The 23,625-nt window shown below is 40.6% G+C and overlaps 1 protein-coding gene across 3 annotated transcripts in view; it reads right to left on the bottom strand.

The window, feature by feature from the left end:
* The window catches only part of GALNT7 (polypeptide N-acetylgalactosaminyltransferase 7), a 143,056-nt gene that overhangs the window by 28,483 nt on the left and 90,948 nt on the right, over positions 1-23,625 (bottom strand). For all 3 annotated transcript variants that reach the window (XM_066387899.1, XM_066387900.1, XM_066387898.1), the window contains exon 3: positions 3,260-3,426. In XM_066387899.1, the coding sequence (XP_066243996.1) occupies positions 3,260-3,426 (167 nt within the window). The remainder of the gene's footprint in view (positions 1-3,259; positions 3,427-23,625) is intronic.

Raw genomic sequence — 23,625 nt, 5'->3', positions numbered from 1 at the left:
TTTTTCTGAAGCTGGAAACAGGGAGAGACAGTCAGACAGACTCCCGCATGCGCCCGACCGGGATCCACCCGGCACGCCCACCAGGGGCGATGCTCTGCCCACCAGGGGGTGATGCTCTGCCCATCCTGGGCGTCGCCATGTTGCAACCAGAGCCACTCTAGCGCCTGGGGCAGAGGCCACAGAGCCATCCCCAGCGCCCGGGCCATCTTTGCTCCAATGGAGCCTCGGCTGCGGGAGGGGAAGAGAGAGACAGAGAGGAAAGTGCGGCGGAGGGGTGGAGAAGCAAATGGGCGCTTCTCCTGTGTGCCCTGGCCGGGAATCGAACCCAGGTCCTCCGCACGCTAGGCCGACGCTCTACCGCTGAGCCAACCGGCCAGGGCGGAACAGGAGTTTTAATGAATACATTCCTGTCATAGAAAATTGCAATCAAAGCAAGATGTCTAAGCTAAAGGCATTTGATATGACTAAAGAAGTTAGTTATACATTCTCTACTATAATTAAAAATGATTAGTTGAAAAAAGGGATTAGCTGGACAAAGATGAAGGGAAAAGGAAATAAGTCACATTTCTATTTCTTCTCCACGCTAACATGTGAATAAGATCAAGATTTGGCCATGTCCTTGCATAAACAGTAGAGGTTTATGCAGACTCCAAGAGTTCTAAATTAAGTTTCGGAGGAAGTTTTTGTCAAGTCATTTTGAATGGTATTTTAACGCTACCCATGTTCTGTTCTTCTGACATAGTGTCAGTGATATTACTACTTGTACACAAAAATGGTCCACGAAACTTACTTGCCAAAAAGCAAATATCCTGTTGTTATTTAATCTGAGTTCTTTGGTCAAGTTTCAAAGGATTCAACTCAGTTTCGTGACAAGCAAAGAAGAATAAATAGCCAATGCCTGACTTGTGGTGGCACAGTGGATAAAGTGTTGACCTGGAATGCTGAGGTCACTGGTTCGAAACCTTAGGCTTGCCAGGTCAAGGCACATATGGGAAGCAACTACTATGAGTTGATGCTTCCTGTTCTTCCCCCTGCCCCCCATGCCTTCTTTCTCTCTCTCTCTCTCTCAAATCAATTTATAAAAGAATAAATAGCCAAATTTGAGGTTCAACTACGTGTGTGTGTGTGTGTGTGTGTGAGAGAGAGAGAGAGCGACAGAGAGGGACAGATAGGGAGAGAGATGAGAAGCATCAATTCTTCATTACGGCTCCTTAGTCTTCTTAGTTATTCATTAATTGCTTTCTCATATGTGCCCTGACTTGGAGGCTATAGCAGTGAGTGACCCCTTGCTCAAGCCAGCAATCTTGGGCTTCAAGCCAGCGACCACTGGGTCATGTCTATGATCCCACACTCAAGCCAGCAACCCTGTGTTGGCTGGTGAGCCTGCGCTCAAGCTGATGAGCCCACACTCAAGCTGGCGACCTCAGGGTTTCAAACTTGGGTCTTCTGTGTCCCAGTCCAATGCTCTATCCACTGTGCCACCACTAGGTCAGGCATAAGTACATTTTTTATTTAGGATGTTGGTTTGAGGTTTGAGCTTTAGCACTATCTATCTTTTGATATTCACATTATTAAGAAGATATATTTACAGCTTACATTAATTTACCTATTTGAAAAAAAAATGTTCAACCTACTCTTCTGGAAAATTGACACTCGATCTCTCTCTTGCCAAGACTAACCAATACCTCCCTAAATGCTATAATAGCTAGCTCCTTAAAAAAAATAATACAAAACATACAATTTCCTTTTGTTCAATATACTAAATCAAATATAGAATAAAGCCTGACCTGTGGTGGTGCAGTGGATAAAGCATCGACCCGGAAACACTGAGCTAGCCTGGTCAAGGCACATATGGGAGTTGATGCTTCCTGCTCCTTCCCCCTTCTCTCTCTCTCTCTTTCTCTCTCTCTCTCTCTCTCTCTCCCCCTTTCCTCTCTGAAATGAATAAATAAAATTAAAAAAATATATAGAACGAAATAAACTTTAGTAGATACTATTATAAATAAAAATAGTCCATGGTTTCTATCAAATTTAATACTGCATCATCGTTAAAATGCAAAATAAAGGCTATTAGGTATATGAAATTTCAGCTTGATAACTATAAATGGATCACTAGGTGGCATTACACTATACATGCAATTACATTTTTTTCAATATTTCAATAAATTACCTCCATGACTAAATTTTTGCAAAATTCAAGGCCCAAAGAATTGGTATAATGTAAGACAGTGGTTAAATCCAGACTTATGTGCCTATAGATGTGATTCTGGCTGTTAATTACTGTCTGTGTGATTGCTGGTAAATTATTTAACATTTCTGAGCCTCATGTAAATAAAGATAACAACAATACCTATTGCAAGGGTTATGGTCAGGATTAAAATACAGTGGTACCTTAACACACGAGTTTAATTCGTTTCATGGCTGAGCCCATGACTCAATTAGCTCGTGTGTCAAATCAAATTTCCCCATTTAAATTAATGGGAATGCAATTAACCTGTTCCGGCCCCAAAAAACCACACAAATTTTTTGTTTTATATGCTTTTAAATAAGAAAATGTACTTTATAAATAATACACACACATATATACATACATAATAAGATAGAATGTAAAGAAATAAACTGGTTTATGAAGTGTATTTACCTTCAAGGTCAGGCGAAGATGCTGATGGAGGGGGAGGAGACTGGTGGAGGAAGTTTTCATTTCATGGGCTCTTAACATAACTCTCTACACACTTAACGCTACATTTAATTGTAATGTATGATTATATACTATGTATGATATATAACTTTATCGTTAAACGTAATTGCTATTTTTTAACTTTGCTTAATCATCATCATTTTCTTTACTGACTTTTGGCTTTTTTACCACACTGTCCTCGCTTTCACTTATAGAGGCTGTTTGAACAAAAATCTTTCCATGGAAGTTTGTTTCTTCCTCCCTTTCAGAACGTTTGGCAGGCCACCTAGTGGAGGGTGGTGGAAGTTCGTGATTCTAATATCTGTTTGTGACTTAAAGCAAAAAATCCCGCAAGTGACTGCTCGTCTCCCAAATTGCTCGTGATTTAAAGTGCTCGTGTGGCAAGTTACCGCTGTAATTCATACACAATGCTTGGTACAAGTTGGCTTGGTATAGCCAATTGGTTGATAATAGATGCTATTAATAGATGCTAATTATTACTTTTTAAAGACTAATTATTTTGAAATCACATTTTTGCAAATACTTATTTTATGGACAAAATGTCAATTCTATAGCCATTACCTTTATTGCTGAAATCATCAATTAATACAATTTCTGCTAAATATTTCCTTGGAGTCCTTTTAATTACACTGTGAACTGTTCTCATGAGGGTTGACCATCCTTCATTATGAAAGACAATGATCACGCTGGAAGTGAGCAGGTTTTCATCATAATGCCAATACTTGCATCTGCAAAAGGAAATTTTCATCATATTTATTTAGAGGTAATCTATAATGCTTAATTTCAAAATTATGATTCTTCTTCTAACTGGAATAAATATTATTGACTTAACTAAGGTAAGTGAATGAAATATGACCTTTTATATTTTAACAGAAACACAAACTAGAAGAGAAAAGCTGCTATGAGATGAAGTTATTCATAGTCAAAGCTTCTTCCTAACCAATCAGCACTTTTTATGTGATAGAGAATTGTTTTGTGAATTTATACTTCTCAGTTGAGATGCTTAAGATACTACAGATAATAAGGTGTTTTTTTTTCATGACTTACAGCTCAATTTATTTTCCTTTTTAAAACTTGAGCTTCTGCCTTACCGGGCGGTGGCGCAGTGGATAAAGCGTCGGACTAGGATGCCGAGGACCCAGGTTCAAGACCCCGAGGTCGCCAGCTTGAGCGCGGGCTCATCTGGTTTGAGCAAAGCTCACCAGCTTGGACCCAAGGTCGCTGGCTCAAGCAGGAGGTTACTCGGTCTGCTGAAGGCCCGCGGTCAAGGCACATATGAGAAAGCAATCAATGAACAACTAAGGAGTCGCCATGCGCAATGAAAAACTAATGATTGATGCTTCTCATCTCTCCATTCCTGTCTGTCTATCCCTGTCTACCCCTCTCTCTGACTCTCTCTGTCTCTGAAAAAATAAAAAAATAAAAAACAACAAAAAACCAAAAAAAACTTTGAGCTTCTGATGCTGTGAATAAACTACTCTATATAACTTTGTTTAAGAGCTATCCTATTCTAATACGGCTAAAATATTAATGAAAAAAATTAAGACAGAACTGTGGTATATAGCAGGCATTCAAATAATAACTTGAATGAATAAACAAAGATCTCACATTGTTTAGTTACTAGATTGGCTAAAGAAAGATTTTTAGCTGCCCACCACAGAACTATTTGAAACTGTAACAGGATTAGTTGCCAGAAGCCTTTTCCTAATTGGAAGGAAACTCAAAACAAGGCCTGACAAAGATTCAAGGAGCCAGGGCAAGCTGGGCGAGTTTCACAGAGGTGTGCTACATAATGCACATGTACATATCTGCATGTGTCTCTATGTGAGTATATCCTCTCTCTCTCTCTCTCTCTACATATATATAAGTATGTATACCCACATATATGTGTGTACATATATATGTGTGTGTATGTATACATACATAGGACATACTCATATATATACACTCACACAGAGTATATCCTGTGTGATATATCTTTATTATATGCGGCTTAAGTGTCTGTTTGTCGCCGATAGCTTATTGGTTGCTTGCGTAACTGTACTAGCCAATGGGGTGAAGTTGCCACGGCTGAACACAAATTGAGCGGGTCAGGGGGAAGGTGAACGTTTGTTTGCATTGGCAATCATCTGTTTTACATAAAAACTACGTCTTAACGTAATTTCTTTTAAGAATGCCTCCTAGAAAATACAGCACTGAAGAGGAGAGAAAAGGAGCTAAAGCTGCACAAAAACGGCTTTCTCGACAAAAAGAAACCACTGAGCAGAGAAAGACAAGGCTTGCTTCAGTCGCAGAGCAAATGCGTCTTTCTCAGCAAAATGAGACTGATGAGCATAGAGAAACAAGGCTTGCCTCAGATGCAAGACAAAAAAGCCTGTCTCGACAAAATGAGTCCCTTGAACAAAGGCAGGAGAGAAATGCAAAAAAATGACAGAGTAATGCTGACTGAAACGCAAAAAGGATTAAAACAGTTTCAAACGGAGAATATCTAGAACAGCGGTCATTTCGTATGACCGCCGGGCTTTCTAGTATATATATATATAATATAATATATATATATATTATATTATATATATATATATATATATATATATATATATATATATATATATATATATATATTAGGTCATGGGGGAGAACAAGACAGACTAAAGAGAATAATTTGAAACCCATCTTCTTTTTGCAGGAGTTAATTTTCAGAACTAGCATTTGGAGCCTATTACCTTCTCCTTGATAAGTGGAAGGGAAAGATTTCTCCCCACCCTCCCCACTGCCCCCAAAGCTTTCTCTGAACTAGTAAATGAACTTGTTTCCAAGATTAAATTTTTAACCATAAAAGCAGTAATTCACATGATCAGTCTGATAACCAATAGCAGCGTTTAGAATAGTCACTGTTATCTAAAATAGGGCCTGGCCCAAAAGACGGAGACAACTCTTTTCCCAGGTGATTCATTTCCTTTCAAAATTGTTCTAAATTGTGCTTTTACAGGCTGTTTGTATAGAAACACAGTCTGAGCCTGGTAATGCATCTGCATTTTCTCACTGAATGAGTAAGCAGTAAGTACCTACTATGCCCATTCTGAGCGGGGGACTGGGGCCACAGCACCAAGGAGGGCACACACGGTCTCTGTCCTGTGAAGCCCACAGTCCTGCAGGGGACAGAGACATGGAGCAAACAGTCATACTGTCCCTGAATGTGTTGGTGGGAAAATAAGGGTGCATGTGACTGTGGACCCCACTTAGCCTCAAGACACATGGTCGGGAAGGCCTCCCCGAACCAGTGCTGGAGAGTGACACCAAAAGGATGATAAGAAAAAGTACTGAGACCAAAGAAATGGGGAGGGAGCTGAGAGAAAAAGAAAAGAATGAATTGTGTGCATATGATCCAGAAATTGAGTTCTTCAATTTTTATTTATTTATTGATTTGAGAGAGGAACACTGATTTGTTGTTCCATTTATGCATTCATTGGTTGATTCTTTTGCTTTCTTTTTTTGTGTGTGTGTGACAGAGACAGAGAGAGGGACAGATAGGGACAGGCACACTGGAAAGGAGAGAGATGAGAAACATCAATTCTTTGTTGCGGCATATTCGTTGTTCATTGATTGCTTTCTCATATGTGCCTTGACTGGGGGGCTACAACAGAGCGAGTGACCCCTTGTTCAAGCCAGTGACCTCTGGGCTCAAGCCGATGACCTCGTTAAAAATAAATAGATGAAAGATCTATATCTTTGGGTGGTATAATTAAACTATAAAAAAATAAACATAAGTTAAAGAGAAAAAGTTACAAGAAAGTACATTTGCTGTATAATAGCAAATAACAGTATACTCATTATGTTCCAGGCACTATTCTGTTTGTTTTACTTTTATTAACTTAGTTAACCTGCCAACATCACTGTGAGGTTGGTGCTATTAATCTCTCCATTTTACCAACAGGGAACTGAGGCTTAGAGATAAATGACCTGCCTAAGAAGGCACAGCTGGTAAGTCAGGAGAAAATAAACCTAGCCTATATGAGTTTATAAGAATCTTGTTTAAGAAATTTTGTTATGGCCCTCGCTAGGTAGTTCAGTTGGTTAGAGGGTCATCCTGACGTGCTGTAGTTGCTGGGTTGATCCTATCAGGGCACATACAAGAATCAACCAATGATGGCATAAATAAGTGGAACAACAAATCGATGTTTCTCTCTCTCTGTAAAAACAAACAAACAAACAAAACCCTTGTTAAACTGAACAAGAGAAAAAGTACTAGCTCTACCTATATATAAATGTCCAGAAGTTGATCTAGGATCTAAGAATTGATACTGACACGATCAATTCACTCACTACAAGGCAACTGTAGAGCTTACAGTTTTGTTAAGAGAGCACTCTTCCTTTCACCTCTTCCTTGCCCTTTTTTGGCCAGGAGATACCAAGGAATGGGGAAAGAATGGTGGACATCTCACCCGTCAACAACCAGCTAAACAAAGTGGGCTCTCCAAAGTGGTCACATGCTCTTTCAGAACAGAAAGCTCAACCATAACAGTAGTGGAGGCATTCAGATCCACTAACCTGGGCAGAGTAAGGTATGTCTGATTTTTAGATGGTTAGGGATAATAGTCCCCCCCCCCCCAAAAACAAAAAACCCTCTAACCCAGCGGTTCTCAACCTGTGGGTCGCGACCTGGCGGGGGTCTAATGACCAAAACACAGGGGTTGCCTAAAGCCATCGGAATTGTATAATAAATATGTATTTTCCCGATGGCTTTGGGTGACCCCTGTGTTTTGGTCGTTCGACCCCCGCCGGGGTCGCAACCCACAGGTTGAGAACCGCTGCTCTAACCCATACGGAGCCTCAGGCAACACTTTTCTGATTTTCTATAGTGAGACTAGGCCATCGGGTAGAGCACACAGTAGAGCAGGGGTCTCAAACTCAACTCAGCATGTGGGCCGCAGAGCAAGATCACAGCTGTTCGGCAGGACGCACTAGGTCTACAAAAGGCAACTGTTTCGCAACACTTTTCTCACTGCAGTTGAAAACAAAAAAAAATCAGTACAACAAGCACAATCGTACATGCAGTTTACTCAGTGTCAGAAAACGACCAGAAACTGTAGTTCGCATCACAACTGCTGTTAACTAAGCTAATATCTAGCTAGGATGCTAGAGAAATGAAAAATACAAGTAGGCCCCTAGGCTTACTTAATTTTATCCAAAATATTTTGAACTTCGTGGATTAGTCTGCGGGCCACACAAAATTGTTCGGCGGGCCGCGAGTTTGAGACCCTTGCAGTAGAGCTTATCATATACAAAACCTTGATGTTAACAGTATGGAAAGAAGCACCCATGGTATTGAGGTAAAACTGCCTATTTTATATCTTTTCTCTCACTTTACTGGCATAGAATTTGTAATGGGTCTAATAAAAAGGAAGATCAACTGAAAACAGAATGCCACATGTACATAAACAGGTTTTGGTACAGACTTTTGAGTCATTTCTGCTCTCGGGCATCTCATTTTCCAAGAGAGTGTAAAAATCCTCTAACATCAAGGACAGTTAGTTGTGCCTTAGCTTTATCACAGAACTGCTTTGGTTACAAATATCTACATTCAGGTTACAGGCTTGCAATGATTAAAACTATAAAGTTATTCTTAAAGTAATTTTACAGAATATTTTCCTAGGAGCTGTATGGGTCAGGTGCTCGGTATCGGAAGGAAAGATGGAAATAAATAATTTTTATAGTGACTTGTCTATAACTTAAAAAAATAGCTTTAAAAAACTAAAATTAAATGCCTGTAAATAATTTGCTTGCTTTCTCTCTAGGCCAGTTATATTTTTTAACATCTGTAATTTGATATAAAACCTTATTGTATTTAGACTATCAACAAATAATACTCAGCATACTATGAAAAACAAAGTTGTTAGACTGCAAGTTCTTAAAATCCATATGTACTATCATTAATCTACAGTAACGTGTGCATGTGTGTCCATGCTTGCATGTTTGTGAGTGGAAGTTACTCATCTTGCCCCTTTTAAAGGTTGTATCTTACTTCTGATCATTTGCTGAGAGTCTCAATAAAGTCATTCGGCATTCTTTTCCTTAAATTCTGCATTTTATAGTAGGGAATATTCTTTAGGCATAGGAAGCAATTTCTCAATCTGGGAAACATTTTTTTGAATTACCTAATTTTATTAAGTAAATTGAGACTCCCGTCTCTACTTAAAACCACTGTTACCCATTCCCATGATAAAAAGAAGTGGGAAAATGCTCACAATTTACATGAAGCAGTGCTGACACCCAATGGATTAATAAACTAGTAATATTAAATACAAAGTTTAATTTGGTATTCAGAAACCAATATATATTTTCAGTTAAAGGAGAATTACTGAAGTTAAACCCACTCACTCAAGCTCAACAGATTGCGGGGAGTGGCTTTTACCCAAATATTTAGCTCCTATGCACACTGAGTAGAATGATACAGAGTAAGCTCCTTGAAAACATGCTGTGGTAGATTTTATCCCTTACAGTTCATTACATAAAGCAAAATAAAAATCTGAGCATCAAAGAAATTTATAAATTAAGCTTCCTGACCATCTGGATGTGCTCCATTTTGTCAATTTATTTTCCAGAAAAGATTGCAATAATAATTCATAATGTTGCCAACATAATAGGGCAGTATTACAACCCTTACTCTGGATAACATTTCTTTGAATAGACAATTGAAAATTATATTGGAAGTGTATTTTTTGCAACCATATCATATTGCTTAGCTACAAGTCCCTAGAACTTTTTTCCCCAAGTTACTATTAAGCCCAATGTTTCTCATTTTGTATTTTAGTTGAACTCAGTTTAAATACCATGTTTGCATTTATTGTTGGTTTAGGTTCATGGCCAGCAGGTTCTGCTCTCTTTTATAATTTTGTCAGTTGGTCTATATATAACCATCACCCCCAGTTTTTCTATGTGTTGAAAATTGGATTAGTAAGATTGCTATCCCTGTGTCTACGGTTTATGTGAATGAATAAGAGAAGGTTAAATACTAGTGCCTTAAAGCTATGTGTAACCCTTGAGAGGCTGCTATCAATCCATTCATCAATTTCATGTAACTTCATTATCATTCATACTATATTTCTTTATTTGTCCACAGGGATCTGAAGATTTTACTCAAATATCCTGCTAAATCAAGATGCATTAAGTACCAGACAGTCTCCCGGTCCTGTAGTGTAAGCTCATGTCCTTTCTTGGATACAGTTACTTATTTGGTTTGACTTCTTTTCATAGAGTCGTGCTGGCATGTAGTGACTGCTACTTTTCAAGTATGTGTAAGTGATCCCTCCTAGAATCTTTAAAAAAAATATTTTAGCTGCTATTTTTTTAATGTGCTGATTTTAGAGAGAAAGGAGGGGGAAGAAAGAGGGAAAGGAGAGAGAGGGAGAGGGAAAGGGAGAGAGGGAGAGAGGGAGAGGGGGAGAGAGAGAGAGAGGGAGAAAGAGAGAAATTTGTTGTACTTATTTAGGCATTCACGGTTGATTCTTATATGTGCCAACCTGGGATCAAACATGCAACCTCGGGGTATCGGGACAATGTCCTAAGCAACTGAGCTACCCAGCCAGGGGTCTATTGGGCTCTTGAATGATCTCATGAGGCAAGAGCTTGGCAGCTATTTTTATGGAGGAGCAGAGAAAGAGAGAAGTAGGGATGAAAGTTCATAAACCCTCAGGGAAAAAAAAGCATATGATTTTGGTTCTCAATTTTTCATTAACTGGTTCAATCAGGTATACCCTCTGACCTCAGGTTCTATAGGATACTCCTGTACCCTTACAATTAGTTGCTCATAGCCCTCTGCTTCTATGCTAGCTATGTAAGTAGATTTGATTCTGGCAAATAACTCATGTGGATGTAACATGCTACTTTTGATATTCTTGTAAATTTTAGTTTATTATGTATATATATTCATAGAATTAAACTTAGAGCTTCTTACCATTTTAAATCAATATATTTAATGAATTAAATATTAATGAAAAGGAGAAAAATAATTTTTTTTTTCAAGCAAGAGGAGGGGAGATAGTGAGACAGACTCCTACATGCACTCCAGGATCCACCTTGCAACCCCTGTTTGGGGTCAATGCTCTAAATCAACCAAGCTATCTTTAGCACCTGTGGCTGATGCTCAAACCACTCGAGCCACTGGCTGCAGGAGAGGAACAGGAAAAGACAGGGGAGAGAAACAGATGGTCACTTTTCTTCTGTGCCGTGACTGGGAATCAAACCTGGAATATCTATACACTAGGCCAGGGGTCGGGAACCTTTTTGGCTCAGAGAGCCATGAACGCCACATATTTTAAAATGTAATTCCGTGAGAGCCATACAACCACCCGTGTATGTTACGCATTATCCAATAAAAATTTGGTGTTGTCCCAGAGGACAGCTGTGATTGGCTCCAGCTACCTGCAACCATGAACATGAGTGGTAGGAAATGAATGGCTTGTAATACATGAGAATGTTTCATATTTTTAACGTTATTATTATTTTTCTTAAGGATTTGTCTGCGAGCCAGATGCAGCCATCAAAAGAGCCACATCTGGCTCGTGAGCCATAGGTTCCCGACCCCTGCACTAGGCTGACGTTCTATCCACTGAGCCAACCAACCAGTCAGGGCCGAAAAATAATTCTTAACTTCTTCTCTAGTGGGATTGAAAGTCACAATCAATGAACACCTAATCAATGGTTGGCTCTGCAAGTTTTCAGGTATACCACCTTCTGGGATCTAACTAGGTAATGGAGAAAGTACAGCTGTTTGCCGTCCTTGTTTTGGAGTGGATTGTGTGGTACTATAATCAGACTATAGAACACCAGCATGGGTATGAAAGTAGGGACAATGGGCGGCTTTATCTCAATAGATCCACAAGGTTCACCATCCCAATCAGCAAAATCTAAATTAAAAAAAGAAAGAAAGAAATGTTTGCTATTTATGCAAAGTTTTAAGACAAGTGCCCCAGTTCTAACCAGGTAGCTGCACTTAAACTTCTGGGACAGATTCCATTTTCTGAGGCAGAGAGGTAAGAGCTAAAGGTTTATTTCCTGTCCAAATGATCTAGGTGTTGAAAAAAAGGGGGAAATTCTTGCAGAGCAGAATGACCAGGACCAGAAACTCTCTGGCTCTCCATGGCTGACTGCTAAGGCATGAAACTACAAAAAGAATTACAAAAACCATTGCTTTATGTAGTATATATAACAAAGAATAGCACCATTATCTGCCTGGGCCACTTGTGGCCTCCTGTGACCCAAGGCTCTGAAAAGTTTGTACCTGTATTTATTTCCATTTTCTCTAGCCTTCTCTGAGGTAGCCAGTTTCCTGGCACTCCCTGGATTAGTGGGAGATAGCTGTTCAGTCGTTAGCCATGACAGCTGTCAATGATCCTCAAACACAGACACAGAATGGCTGGAATTCACAGCTCCAAAACTGCCAGAGGCCTCCTACAGGCTCCCACCATCCCTGGGCCACTCAGTTTGTGGTCTCTGCGCAGGCCTAAATAACATGCACAAACTCTGGGGCAGAAACCTTGAGTATGGCTGGAGAGAACACCTCCATCTCAGCCATCCTGCTGAGGCTCTGCCTCATCTGCGGTCTTGCCAAGCCAACCAGATTGGGGGGGGGGGGGTCATCTCCATTTTGAGATACTAGAAAGAGGAGAGAGAACTCTGCAGTTGACAGGAGTCAAGAATGTTTATACAGGGATGACTGTGTGTCCCTTGGGTGAGGACGTTAGTGGCATCGGAGACTTGAGACCAAGAGGTTGGTGAGCACTGGCTGTGTGAGCACAACGGGTAGCCCACTGCAGCGAGCCACAGAGAAGGAGCACGACGCCCGTCCATGAGGACTTCACGAAGACCCTGCATTCCTAAGCCCGATTCAACAAGCTCTGCTGACCCCTAGAACTAGCTTGGAGAAATTTGAGGGGCTGAAATTCCAGCACAGTGAAGTCAAATCAGTGGTGCTTTTGCTGTTATTTATTGTGATATAATTTTATCCCAGACTGGGGAGAGGCAGTTCTAATAATTGTTAACCGTTTGAGTAGTAAGAACGTTCATGTACAACCTCGTGCCTCCTGCCCATGCAGAGTACAATTTTTATTTTAAAAATGTGTAAGGCAACATTAAAGAAAGGCAAATGTATGTTCTTCTTGTTTTCATAAATTGGTTATCAAACAAACATGATTTTAAGTTAATAAAACTGTAACTGGAACTAATTTCATTTTTTGAAAAAAAAATCACTCCCGGGGGTCAGTGAGCATGAAAAAACTCACTATTCAATGGGTTAAAGGGGGTTCAAAGCACTTTTGCACACATTTGAGTTTCGCAGTAACTCTGTGAGGTAGATGGAACAGGCATTAGTATTATTTATTTTCCACATTCGGAGACTGGGGCTTATGTGATTTACTCAATGCCACAGTGACAGGTGAGACTTAAAATTAAACCTTTGACTCTAAGGTTCTTTCTCCTAAACTGTTTTACTAAGAATTACTCACAAATATGTGCTTAAAGAAAACAGGTAACAAGACAGGAATAACAAGTGTTGGAGAGGCTGTGGAGAAAAAGGAACCCTCATGCACTGTTGGTGGGAATGTAAAGTAGTACAACCATTACAGAAGAAAGTATGGCGGTTCCTCAAAAAATTAAGACTAGAACTACCTTATAACCCAGCAATACCTCTACTGGGTATATACCCCCAAAACTCAAAAACACTGGTACGTAAAGACACATGTAGCCCCATGTTCATCGCAGCATTGTTCACAGTGACCAAGACATGGAAACAACCAAAAAGCCCTTCAATAGATAACTGGATTAAGAAGATGTGGTATATATATATATACTATGGAATACTACTCAGCCATAAAAAATGATGACATAGGATCATTTATGACAACACGGATGGACCTTGATAACGTTATACTGAGTGAAATAAGTAAATCAGAAAAAACTAAGAACTGTATGATTCCATACATAGGTGGGACAGAAAAATGAGACTCATGGACATGGACAAGAGTGTGGGGTTACCAGGGGGAGGGAGGGGATGGGGGAGAGGATGGGCACAAAGAAAGCCAAATAGAAGGTGACAGAAGACAATCTGACTTTGGGTGATGGGTATGCAACATGATCAAATGTCAAAATGACCTGGAGATGTTTTCTCTGAATCTATGTACCATAATTAATCAATGTCACCCCATTAAAATTAATTGTCTAAATAAAAAAAAAAAACAGGAAAATGAATTCCTGACTTTCACTCAGTACCCAGGGAATATGCGGCCACTAACAAAATGAATGCACACAGCTCTGTGGATTCCTGCCTGATTTTAAGAGTTGAGAATACTAAATACCTTGGGGCAAACTAAGAACATTGAACTATGTCATTGGGTTGCTGTCTTCAAATATTCCCCTTTTTTTGGAAAGGGAACATACTCAGGCAGATGTGTCCACTTAATGATCTAAAATGTCAAACCACAATTTAGAAAAAAATTCTGGCAGGGAATCCTAGGGCTGGACATATGTTCTTGTACATGTCTTCAAAACTCCCTGGGAAAGGAAAAGGAACATTTCATAGTGTGATCCATATGTTTATAGCTATATTGGACTTGCATTTCAAATGAGCTTGGATATCATAGACTTAATTTTACATAAATACCAGTTTATCAAATGCCAATAACCTTTCAGCTGAAACAACTACTAACAGGATTAAGGTTCAAGATTGGGTGCCATGGCATGGATATAACAGAATGAACCAGTATAGGTTTGCATCTGCTACTTAGTTACTAATTTATGCTACATCTTATTCCACAAAGGACTTTTGGCAGTTTACAGAGACACAAAGAATGCAACAGTGTTACAAAAGGTAAAAAATAGGAAGGGGAAAATGTGGATAAAGAAAGATTGAGGCCCTGACCAGATAGCTCAGCAAGTTAGAGCATTGTCCCCATATGCAAAGGTTGTAGGTTTGATCCCTGGTCAGGGCACATACAGGAACAGATCAATGTTTCTGTCTCTTTTTCTCTCTTCCTTCCTCTCTCTCTCTAAAATCAAACAATAAAAAGAAATAAAATGAAAAAAAAAATAGATTGAGGGAAAAAAAGAAGGAATCAAGAATGAGGTATTGGCTCTGGTGGATTAGCTTTGTCGGTCAGGGCACTGTTACAAAACATTAAGGTTTGGGTTCAATTATAACCAAGGAATGCTTTCTCTCTCTCTCTCTCTCTCAAAGCAATCAATAAAACAAACCCACTTTCTTTTTATTATTATTTTTATTCAGTGAGAGGCAGGGAGGCAGAGAGACAGACTCCTGCATGCACCCCAACCGGGTGATGCTCTGCCCATCTGGGGCTGCTGCTCTGTTGCTCAGCAACTGAGCTATTTTAGCACCTGAGACAGGACATTGGGCCATCCTCAGTGCCCAGGGAAAACTTGCTCAAACCATTTGAGCTGGGGCTGCAGGAGAGGGAGAGAGTGAGAAAGAGTGCAAGGGGGGTGGGGAGGAGTAGAGAAGCAGTTAGTCGCCTCTCCTGTGTGTTCTGACCAGGAATTGAACCCAGGACTTCCACAAGCCAGACCGATACTTTACCACTGAGCCAACTGGGCAGGGCCAAAAAAACTTTAAAGAATGAGGTATTAAAAATGCATACTGGACCCTGGCCCAAAAAACTTTAAAATGCATACTGGACCCCGGCCCAAAAACCTTTAAAGCATGAGATATTAAAAATGCATACCAGACCCTGGCCAGTTGGTTCAGCAGTAGAGTGTTGACCTGGCCTGTGGAGTCCAGGGTTCGATTCCCAGTCAGGGCACATAGGAGAAGTGACCATCTGCTTCTCCACTCCTCCCCTTCTCTTTTTCTCCCTCTCTCTCTTCCCCTCCCATGACCATGGCTTGAATGGTTAAAGCAAGCTGGCCTTGTGCCCTGAGGAAGGTTCCATGGCCTTACCTCAAGTGCTAAAATAGCTTGGTTGCTGAACAATGAATTAGCAGCCCAGATGGGCAGAGCATTGCCCAGTAGGGGCTTGGCGGGTGGATCCCAGTTGGGGTGCATGTGGGAGTCTGTCTCTCTGCCTCCCTGCCTCTCACTTAATAAAAAAAATAATGCATACCAGAGGGTTAAGGACTCTTGTGTGCACAATTCTGGGGCACCATTCATAAAGAATACACTACAAGTGGTGCCATCCTGAGCTGGGCAACATGGTGGTCTTGAGTGCCCCCTGTGTCTGTATTATTATGGGTGGGCTACAATTTGGCTTGAATTTTCTAGGAGGAAATCCTGGTCAAGACTGTGTTTAAAAAACCAGTTGTTCAGAGGAAGTACAATATCCTCGGTGTGAAGACCAGATGGGACTTTTATAGAGGGGGCTTCCTTATGGTAAATACAGTAATGAGTCTCACTGGGCTGTTTTTCATGGTGGCTGTCAATGGAGACCAATGGCATTTTACCAAAATCTAAGTCAGTAAAAACAGTTGTGCAGAGACCAAGTTGGGAATTTAAGTTCAACACAGATTTGAAAATCACACTTTGCAAACATTCCTTAAAATGTTTGAGTCATCTTCTATTCCATGTTTCATCATTCAGTGACAGATTATATGTCTGCTCAATGTACTCTGATTACAATAAGGAAATCATATTGACCACAGAGAGGACTTATATTTCCAAAAGCAAAATTTGACCTTTGAAGAAAAGGTATAAACTTACAGTGGTAGCAAGGTAACTTTAGGTTAGAGTAGTAAGTCATTTCTCAGCAGAGAATTATTAGATATTGAAGGAGTTACCAATATAAGCTGTATAATACTTATGGAAGTCTTAAACACTGATTGATACTAATGTTTCCATGGAGAATGAAGAGATATATTAGATCATTTTTTTGAAGACTTTCTCAACTGTAAATTTCTGAATATAGATGTGGAAAAGAGTACAAATTCACAATAGTTAGCATTTATTAATTCACAGAACAGGCCATTTCTAGAGCTAATAAGAATACATTAACTATGTAGAGTAATTTATCTTATAAGTATTAGGAAGCCAGGTCGTTCATTTAGCATGGAACATAATTGATAGATATGAGATGTTTAATAAATATTGTGGAGGAGAAAATTTGGTGACAGCAGTTTAAAAAATCATTAGTCTACCTCTTTTCCTGCATTAATCACATTATCTTTACTTCTCTCTTACAAATTTGCTTCACTGTAATTTTCCAGAAAATCAAATACTCTTGAGGCTAATGAGCCACCAAAGTGAGGTGGAGTTAGTTATCAAAAGGTTTATGGCCCCCAAATGGGAGAGAATTATAGATTAAGAACTGAAAGAGTATGTTCATTCTCACCCTGAAGGAGGCAGATGCCTGGAAATCTCAAAGCACAATTTTGGATGACATTTTTAGTTCATTGAAATCTGGCAAGGAAACCAGGGCTGAACACACTGAGAATATTGTAAGCCAGGCACATAAACTCAGTTACATTCTCGGGACACTGTCAATTTGTTACAGAGTCCCTGGGTTTCAATAGGTTTACAAACAGGCCATATGCAAGGGAGACGATCATTTTAAAAAAGAGAAAGGAAAAAGGAGAAGGGCAAAATAAATCGGTGTGAGGTGAGAGCCGACAGACCACCGTGGACCACGGCTATGGTGGGCAGTGGACGAGAGACTCCAGAGTCAGAAACAAGACAAAACAAAACAAAAATATTACCCAGTAAAAGGAAACAGTTTGTAATACTTTGATCTAGCACTCCACCCACTAGGACTCTGTCCTCCTGAAATAATCAATGGTGGACACAAAGATTGAACCACAGCCTTATTCATTACAGCATTGTTTATGATAGTGAGGAACTGGAAACAACTCCAAATGTCCCAAAATAAAGGGCTGGTGAAATCATTTATGGTCATCCACGCAGTGGAATAGCTAAATAATAATAATAAAAAAATACTACTTGGGTGATAGGTGATTTTTATTTTCTTTTGTAAAATGGTCTGTTAAACATAAAAGCTTTCCTTTTGCAAAATATTTTAAAATAAAAATGCTACTCAAGTCTGCTACAAGTGAACAGAACGTTACTTGGCAGCTTCATAATCAGCAACCCCCTGATACTTCCTTCCCTATTAAAGCGATCACAGGAAGGCTCTCCCTCGAACCACAGCTCCACCTTCCTACCAGAGTCACACCAAACTCTGGCATGCACACTGCGATGACTTTGCTGTGAGTCACCTATTCTAAGGAGCTAGGGTACATTAAAAAAAATAAACACTACTTATACCCATTCTCGTTTTGATTCAATAATAGGCTATTTGACAAATTTGCAGATTATACTAACGGTGCCTCTGCATTTCACTTCTGCCAGTTTTTTTCCCCTCACGATACTAGCTTGTTATTCCATCAAATTATATAACCCTCCCAGACAGTTGGCACCGTGTGGTACTGACAGGGCGGGAGCCTCCCCAGGACAGAGCTGCCAAGCGCACTCCTGTTTCTGCGCGAGCTGGAGCAGCGAGCAGCAAAGATAAACCTGCTCAAGTGGGAAAGGAAACAAACAAAGATGTAAGAGTGCTGTGGGAAGACACCTTGTACGAGGGCCGGGTGCCAACCTTTGGAGGCTTATAAATCTAAAGCAAAGAGCCAGCTCTTCTGAGTTCCAGTCTAATGTTTCCAATATTATTACTAAGTGTGTTTAATTATCACCGTTTTAGAAATAAAGAACTTCGTGCGGTGGCAAAAGTGTACCTCTTGAAAATCTATCGAAAGCTGTAGAAATCCTAGAGATTCTGAAGCAGATTTTTAGAACTCAAGACATTCTGAGGCGATCAAGATATGTTCAATTATGTTTCTCAAGAGTAAAAAAGTTTAACTTCCTTGAAATAGCTGTAAGTGGACATTGCTTCTCAGTAATCTAAAAACACGTATAGATGTAATAATACATTTAACTGCCTTCAGTTCCTCTGCTCTCTGAGTGGCTGATATGTCATGAGGCCATTTGCTGACAGCCTGCTTGTGGTAGTGCCTGAATGCCCCAGATCAGTGTCACTGCAGTGACCTCGACACAGCTCTTCCACATTCAAGTTTTCAAAGAAAACAGAGCCCTTAACATTTTTATCCACAAAGCACTTGCCCCCCCCCCCCCCAAGCATATTTTTAAAATCAAGTTGCTAAACTTAAGACCTCAGGAACAATTTAATTGAATCCCTTGGCTACCTCAAGTCTTGTTTTCTGAGGTTGATGTCAATCTGTTCAATCTTGATTCTGGGGAACACAGACAACTATAAGAGTTACTGTTACAGTTTAAAGGAAAGAAAGAAATTGCCCATAGTTACCTTCAAATTATTCCCACTTTAGTTTTAAAGATTTCTCTATGAAATTATCCATATCCTTACATATTGCCAGTTACAGTAGCTCTGTACCCCTGCAGAATTGTTAAAATGTGGCAATACTTCAAATTCCATTTTATTAGCTTTTTATATTTCCAGGTTCTAGAAATATACACGTTTGTATTAGCTTGTTCTTTTCTTCCTAGGACTTTTGTCAACAGCTTCCCCACAATCAGCTGGGGGGTAAATATCTCTAGTTTTACTGATCCCAGGAGTGTGTGAAACACCCCCAGCATCATGCCTGCAACTTCTGATCCTCAAATACCATTCATTCTTTTCCTGTGTTATTAGACTTCTATTAGACTTTGCTGTATGTTTCTTTGAAACCAAGAAGTAAGAAACTGGTGTGATAATTCTTTTGTATATGTGCTGCCTGGAAAGAATTTAAATTGCTTCTCTTGAGGAGGAGGGGAGATACAATCTAAATTAGTGTTTAGTAACTATTAACATAATTAATACAGTCTTTTAAAGATAAAAGGCTAGGCTAGTTACCATGAAATTAAACAGATTCAATACAGCATCTCACCTTTAGGTAAGGTGATGCACTTGGGGCCTGAGAGTAAGATACTATATCACATTTATGTGGTCATCAGCACCTCTGAAATTCAAATTAGGTCTACTAATCACAGAGACTATGTCAGCATTAACTCTAATAGATATTCCAACAGAGCAGAAAACCTCCATGTTTCCTGGTCATGCCACTGACTGCAGCAGCCTCTGTTGAGCACATCTTGGCTTGATTTTAACATCCTTCCAAGCCCATTTTAGCAGTAGGACATGGTAAAGGAGATGGGGAGGAAAGGTGGAGAGGGGAGGTGGGGAAGGAGAAAGGAAAGATGAAATTATGGGGGTATGATGAATAATAATGAGGCCAATTTATTTCTGTTCTTTAAATGGAAAAACTTAATGTTCTATGCTTTCGGGTCTTGACATTTCTAAAAGCCATTAGCAGATTTTCTTTCTGGTAGAAATTAACAGGTAAAAATATATGGTCTTTTATTAGAATTATCATTTTAAGTGTTACTGAGATCTGCATTTACTATAATGGGCTATTGGACTATATTCAGTAAGTATATACTGAATATTTCTGCAGTTCATCTGTACTCCACATTCAAATATACAAAAATGCAGATTGTTATTCATGAATTCTGTATTTGTCTACTCCCTAAACTTATTTGTAATCCCCAAATCAATCCTCGGGACATATCTGCAGTCATTTGAAAACATGTAAAGAGCAGTGAAAAATGTGAACCAGAATTTGAGCAGCCCACATGCAGGTCCCAGACAATGCCCCTGCCTTCTTGTTTCCATTCTGATACTCTCTAAACCAGGGGTCTCAAACTCTCGGGCCGCGGGCCGCGAGTTTGAGACCCCTGCCTAAACAGTGTACTTTGCAGTCTATTCAGTCCCACGTTTTTCTCATTTTTGTGCTTTTTGGTGGTTTCGCTGGCTCCAAAACAGTGCTGAAGTGCTGTCTAGTGTTCCTAACCATGAGAAAGCTGCAGAGTGTGCCTTACGGAGAAATCTGTGTTTTAGATAAGCTTCCTGTGAGTGTGGCTTCTAGTACAGCTGCCAAGAGGTCAACATTATGATTCAACAACATACGTTAAAGAAGGTGTTTAAACAGAAACACACATAAGACAAGGTTATGTACTGATCAGCTGAGGAAAACGTTGTGCCCAGAGGCTCACAGGAACTATCCCCGTATTTCCCCTAGGGGCAATGCTTCCGTATTCCTAATCTAGTGTTCACAATGACTTTGTAGAACAGAACTACTTCAATAACTAGAACTGACTGCATTTCAAACCGCCTGTGCATCTTTTGACTCACTGAGGCGGTACCCTGCTGCAAAGGCGCCTGTGATGCGGCTCCCATGGCCGTGCCTACTCCATGGCAAGGCGACTGCTAACGATGCTTGCTGGTCTGAACCGTGCCCACGGCTTCCTGTCCTTGTAGAACCCACTGGATGGTGACTGGCCACAAGCTGGACATACTGTCAAGGGTGGAAAATTGCCCTCCCAGGGTTCTACAGACATTTTAGCAAAAAGTTCTTTCACAGCATCTCCTTAGCATCCAAGTTAGAGTTTCTGAGGCCGGCCTGGACCGTGAGCTAAGTGACAGGCGTTGTCCAGTGGTAAAATGTGCTCACTCCCCACATCTGCCCTGGGACCACGCCTCGGTGCCTTTCTGCTCTCTTCTGAGGATGGCTCCCTCCAACTTAGATGTAAGCAGTGGCCCCTGCTACAAATAGTTGGAATTTTAAGTGGTCACATTTAAAGAGAGTCATTTTGGGACTGATTAACATATTTCTTGTGCTATTTTTATTACTATAAAACTTTTTATAGCTATAAAAATGTTCCATGCATGCATACCGCAAATATTATATTCAGAATGACTACTCTGGAAAACAGACCTCCCTATCTCTCGTCCAGTCTGGTGAAGGGCCATAGAAGACGAGGGTGCACTTGTGGCAGTCACATACTGCTGGACAGTCACTGTTCTTTGCACTTTAGGTTCCTTCTCTTCAGAATGAAGGAACAGTACTGACTGCTCTGGCCCATTTTTGCTCTAAAATTCTGTGAGTCTGAGAAATATTTACTATATTAGAAGCAAAGTTCGAAGTGTCTAAGCCAGGGGTAGTCAACCTTTTCATACCTACCGCCCACTTTTGTATCTCTGTTAGTAGTAAAATTTTCTAACCGCCCACCAGTTCCACAGTAATGGCAATTTACAAAGTAGGGAAGTAACTTTACTTTATAAAATTTATAAAGCAGAGTTACAGCAAATTAAAGCATATAATAATAATTACTTACCAAGTACTTTATGTCGGATTTTCGCTAAGTTTGGCAGAATAAATCTTTATATAACAATTTACTATAGTTAAATCTATCTTTTTATTTATACTTTGGTTGCTCTGCTACTGCCCACCATGAAGCTGGAACGCCCCCTAGGGGGCAGTAGGGACCAGGTTGACTACCACTGGTCTAAGCCATTCCCATTAAAAGCTGTCATGCAACTCCAGAAGTGCAATCTGATGCCCCGGCTCCCATCCATTCTGATTGGCCCTTTATCTGGGCCACTCCACGAGTGAGGTGTAAGCAAAGAACTGGACTGATGAGGATAACAACGGGAGAGGCAAAAACTAGGGATGGCAGTGTGGGACGAAGTCACATAGATTGCACGAGCGAGGAAGTGGGAGAAGAGAGCAGAGGGAGAGAAGTCCCACGCCATCATCACTGCCATAAACAGCTGTTCGTGCCACTTCCCAGGTGCCTGCAGAGTGCTAACCATGCCACAAGCCTCACAGAGCTTTTAGAACATGGGACTAATTTTTATGTTCTAAAACCCATAAATGTGTGTACATAAATGTATGGAGAAAGCTCATGTACACTACTTACACCAAATGGTAGCTGCCCCTGGAAAGAGAGCAAGGGGACTTTGACTTCTCGGGCGAAGTGGTCAAATGGGTCTCCCCCACCCTCTCCAGCCCTCACACAAAGATTAATGGGAGGAGATGTTCTTGTAACAGGATTACATCTTGGAGATGCTAGCGGGGTTGAGCTTGGCAATGTAAAATATCTGACTGTCTTCTAGCTAATCTATCTCGGTCCCCCTTTCTGCTTCTGAGAAAGCAGAGAAGGGTGAGCCTGGCATCCTAGCAGCCAGGCTGATGTTCTGTCTGCCAGGGCTTGGGGGCCGGACACAAAGCGCGAGTTTTCTCAAACTGCGTATTGCTAAAGAGCTGCAGTCAAAGGGCTTGCCTCTGCACGGGCACTGCGTAGCGCAAGTTAGCAGGCATCCTAACTATTGTTACTTTCCAAGAAGAGCTGTCAGACCTGGCACAGGCCCAGGGACTGCCAGGCCTCTCAGCCTTCCAGGAAGCAGGAAGAGGCAAAACCCAAACAGAAAGCAGGCCGCTAAGCCAGAGGGGTAACAGCTGCACACCAGCTGCTTGCTGGCCGGTTATGTTCAGCTTTTGTATCTAGAAAAACATCGTGGAAGACCCAGGGGGAAGGGGGAAACATAGAAAAAAATTAATTTTAAAACGGAAGAGACCTTGGAAGACATCTAGCTTAGTGTTTTCCAAATGGGGTGGAGGAGCCAGGGAAGTGCAAGGAACCAAAGCATAGAGTTTGCCTAGGAAATCACGTGAAGAAAGGATTCTGGGGATTCTGTGGCTCAAACAACTTAAAAACACTGACAGCCCCCTCTTCTCTTCCCCACAGTGCTATAAATCCCACCTCTGTTCTTTATACTTTTATACTTCTGCCTCCCAACATTACCTTGATTGACCTCTTAGAGCAGTTATTCTTAATCGGGTGATTTTGCTCAACAGGGTGACAGGTGGCAAAATCTGGAGACATTTTAGTTGTCACAGCCAGAGATGGGGAGGGTGTGTGCATGTGTTACTGGTATCTGGTGGGTAGACTCCAGAGATGCTGCTAAACATCCCACTATGTACAGGACAGTCATCAGGACAAAGACTGTCAATGATGCTGAGACCAAGAAACCTTGTCTTACAGAAGGAAACAATTCTGCAATAATGAGATTTAAAGCAGGGGT

The sequence above is a fragment of the Saccopteryx leptura genome, chromosome 1 (assembly GCF_036850995.1).
Source record: "Saccopteryx leptura isolate mSacLep1 chromosome 1, mSacLep1_pri_phased_curated, whole genome shotgun sequence".
NCBI classification, from domain to species: Eukaryota; Metazoa; Chordata; class Mammalia; order Chiroptera; family Emballonuridae; genus Saccopteryx; species Saccopteryx leptura.
This window is presented reverse-complemented; position numbering and strand designations above follow the sequence as displayed.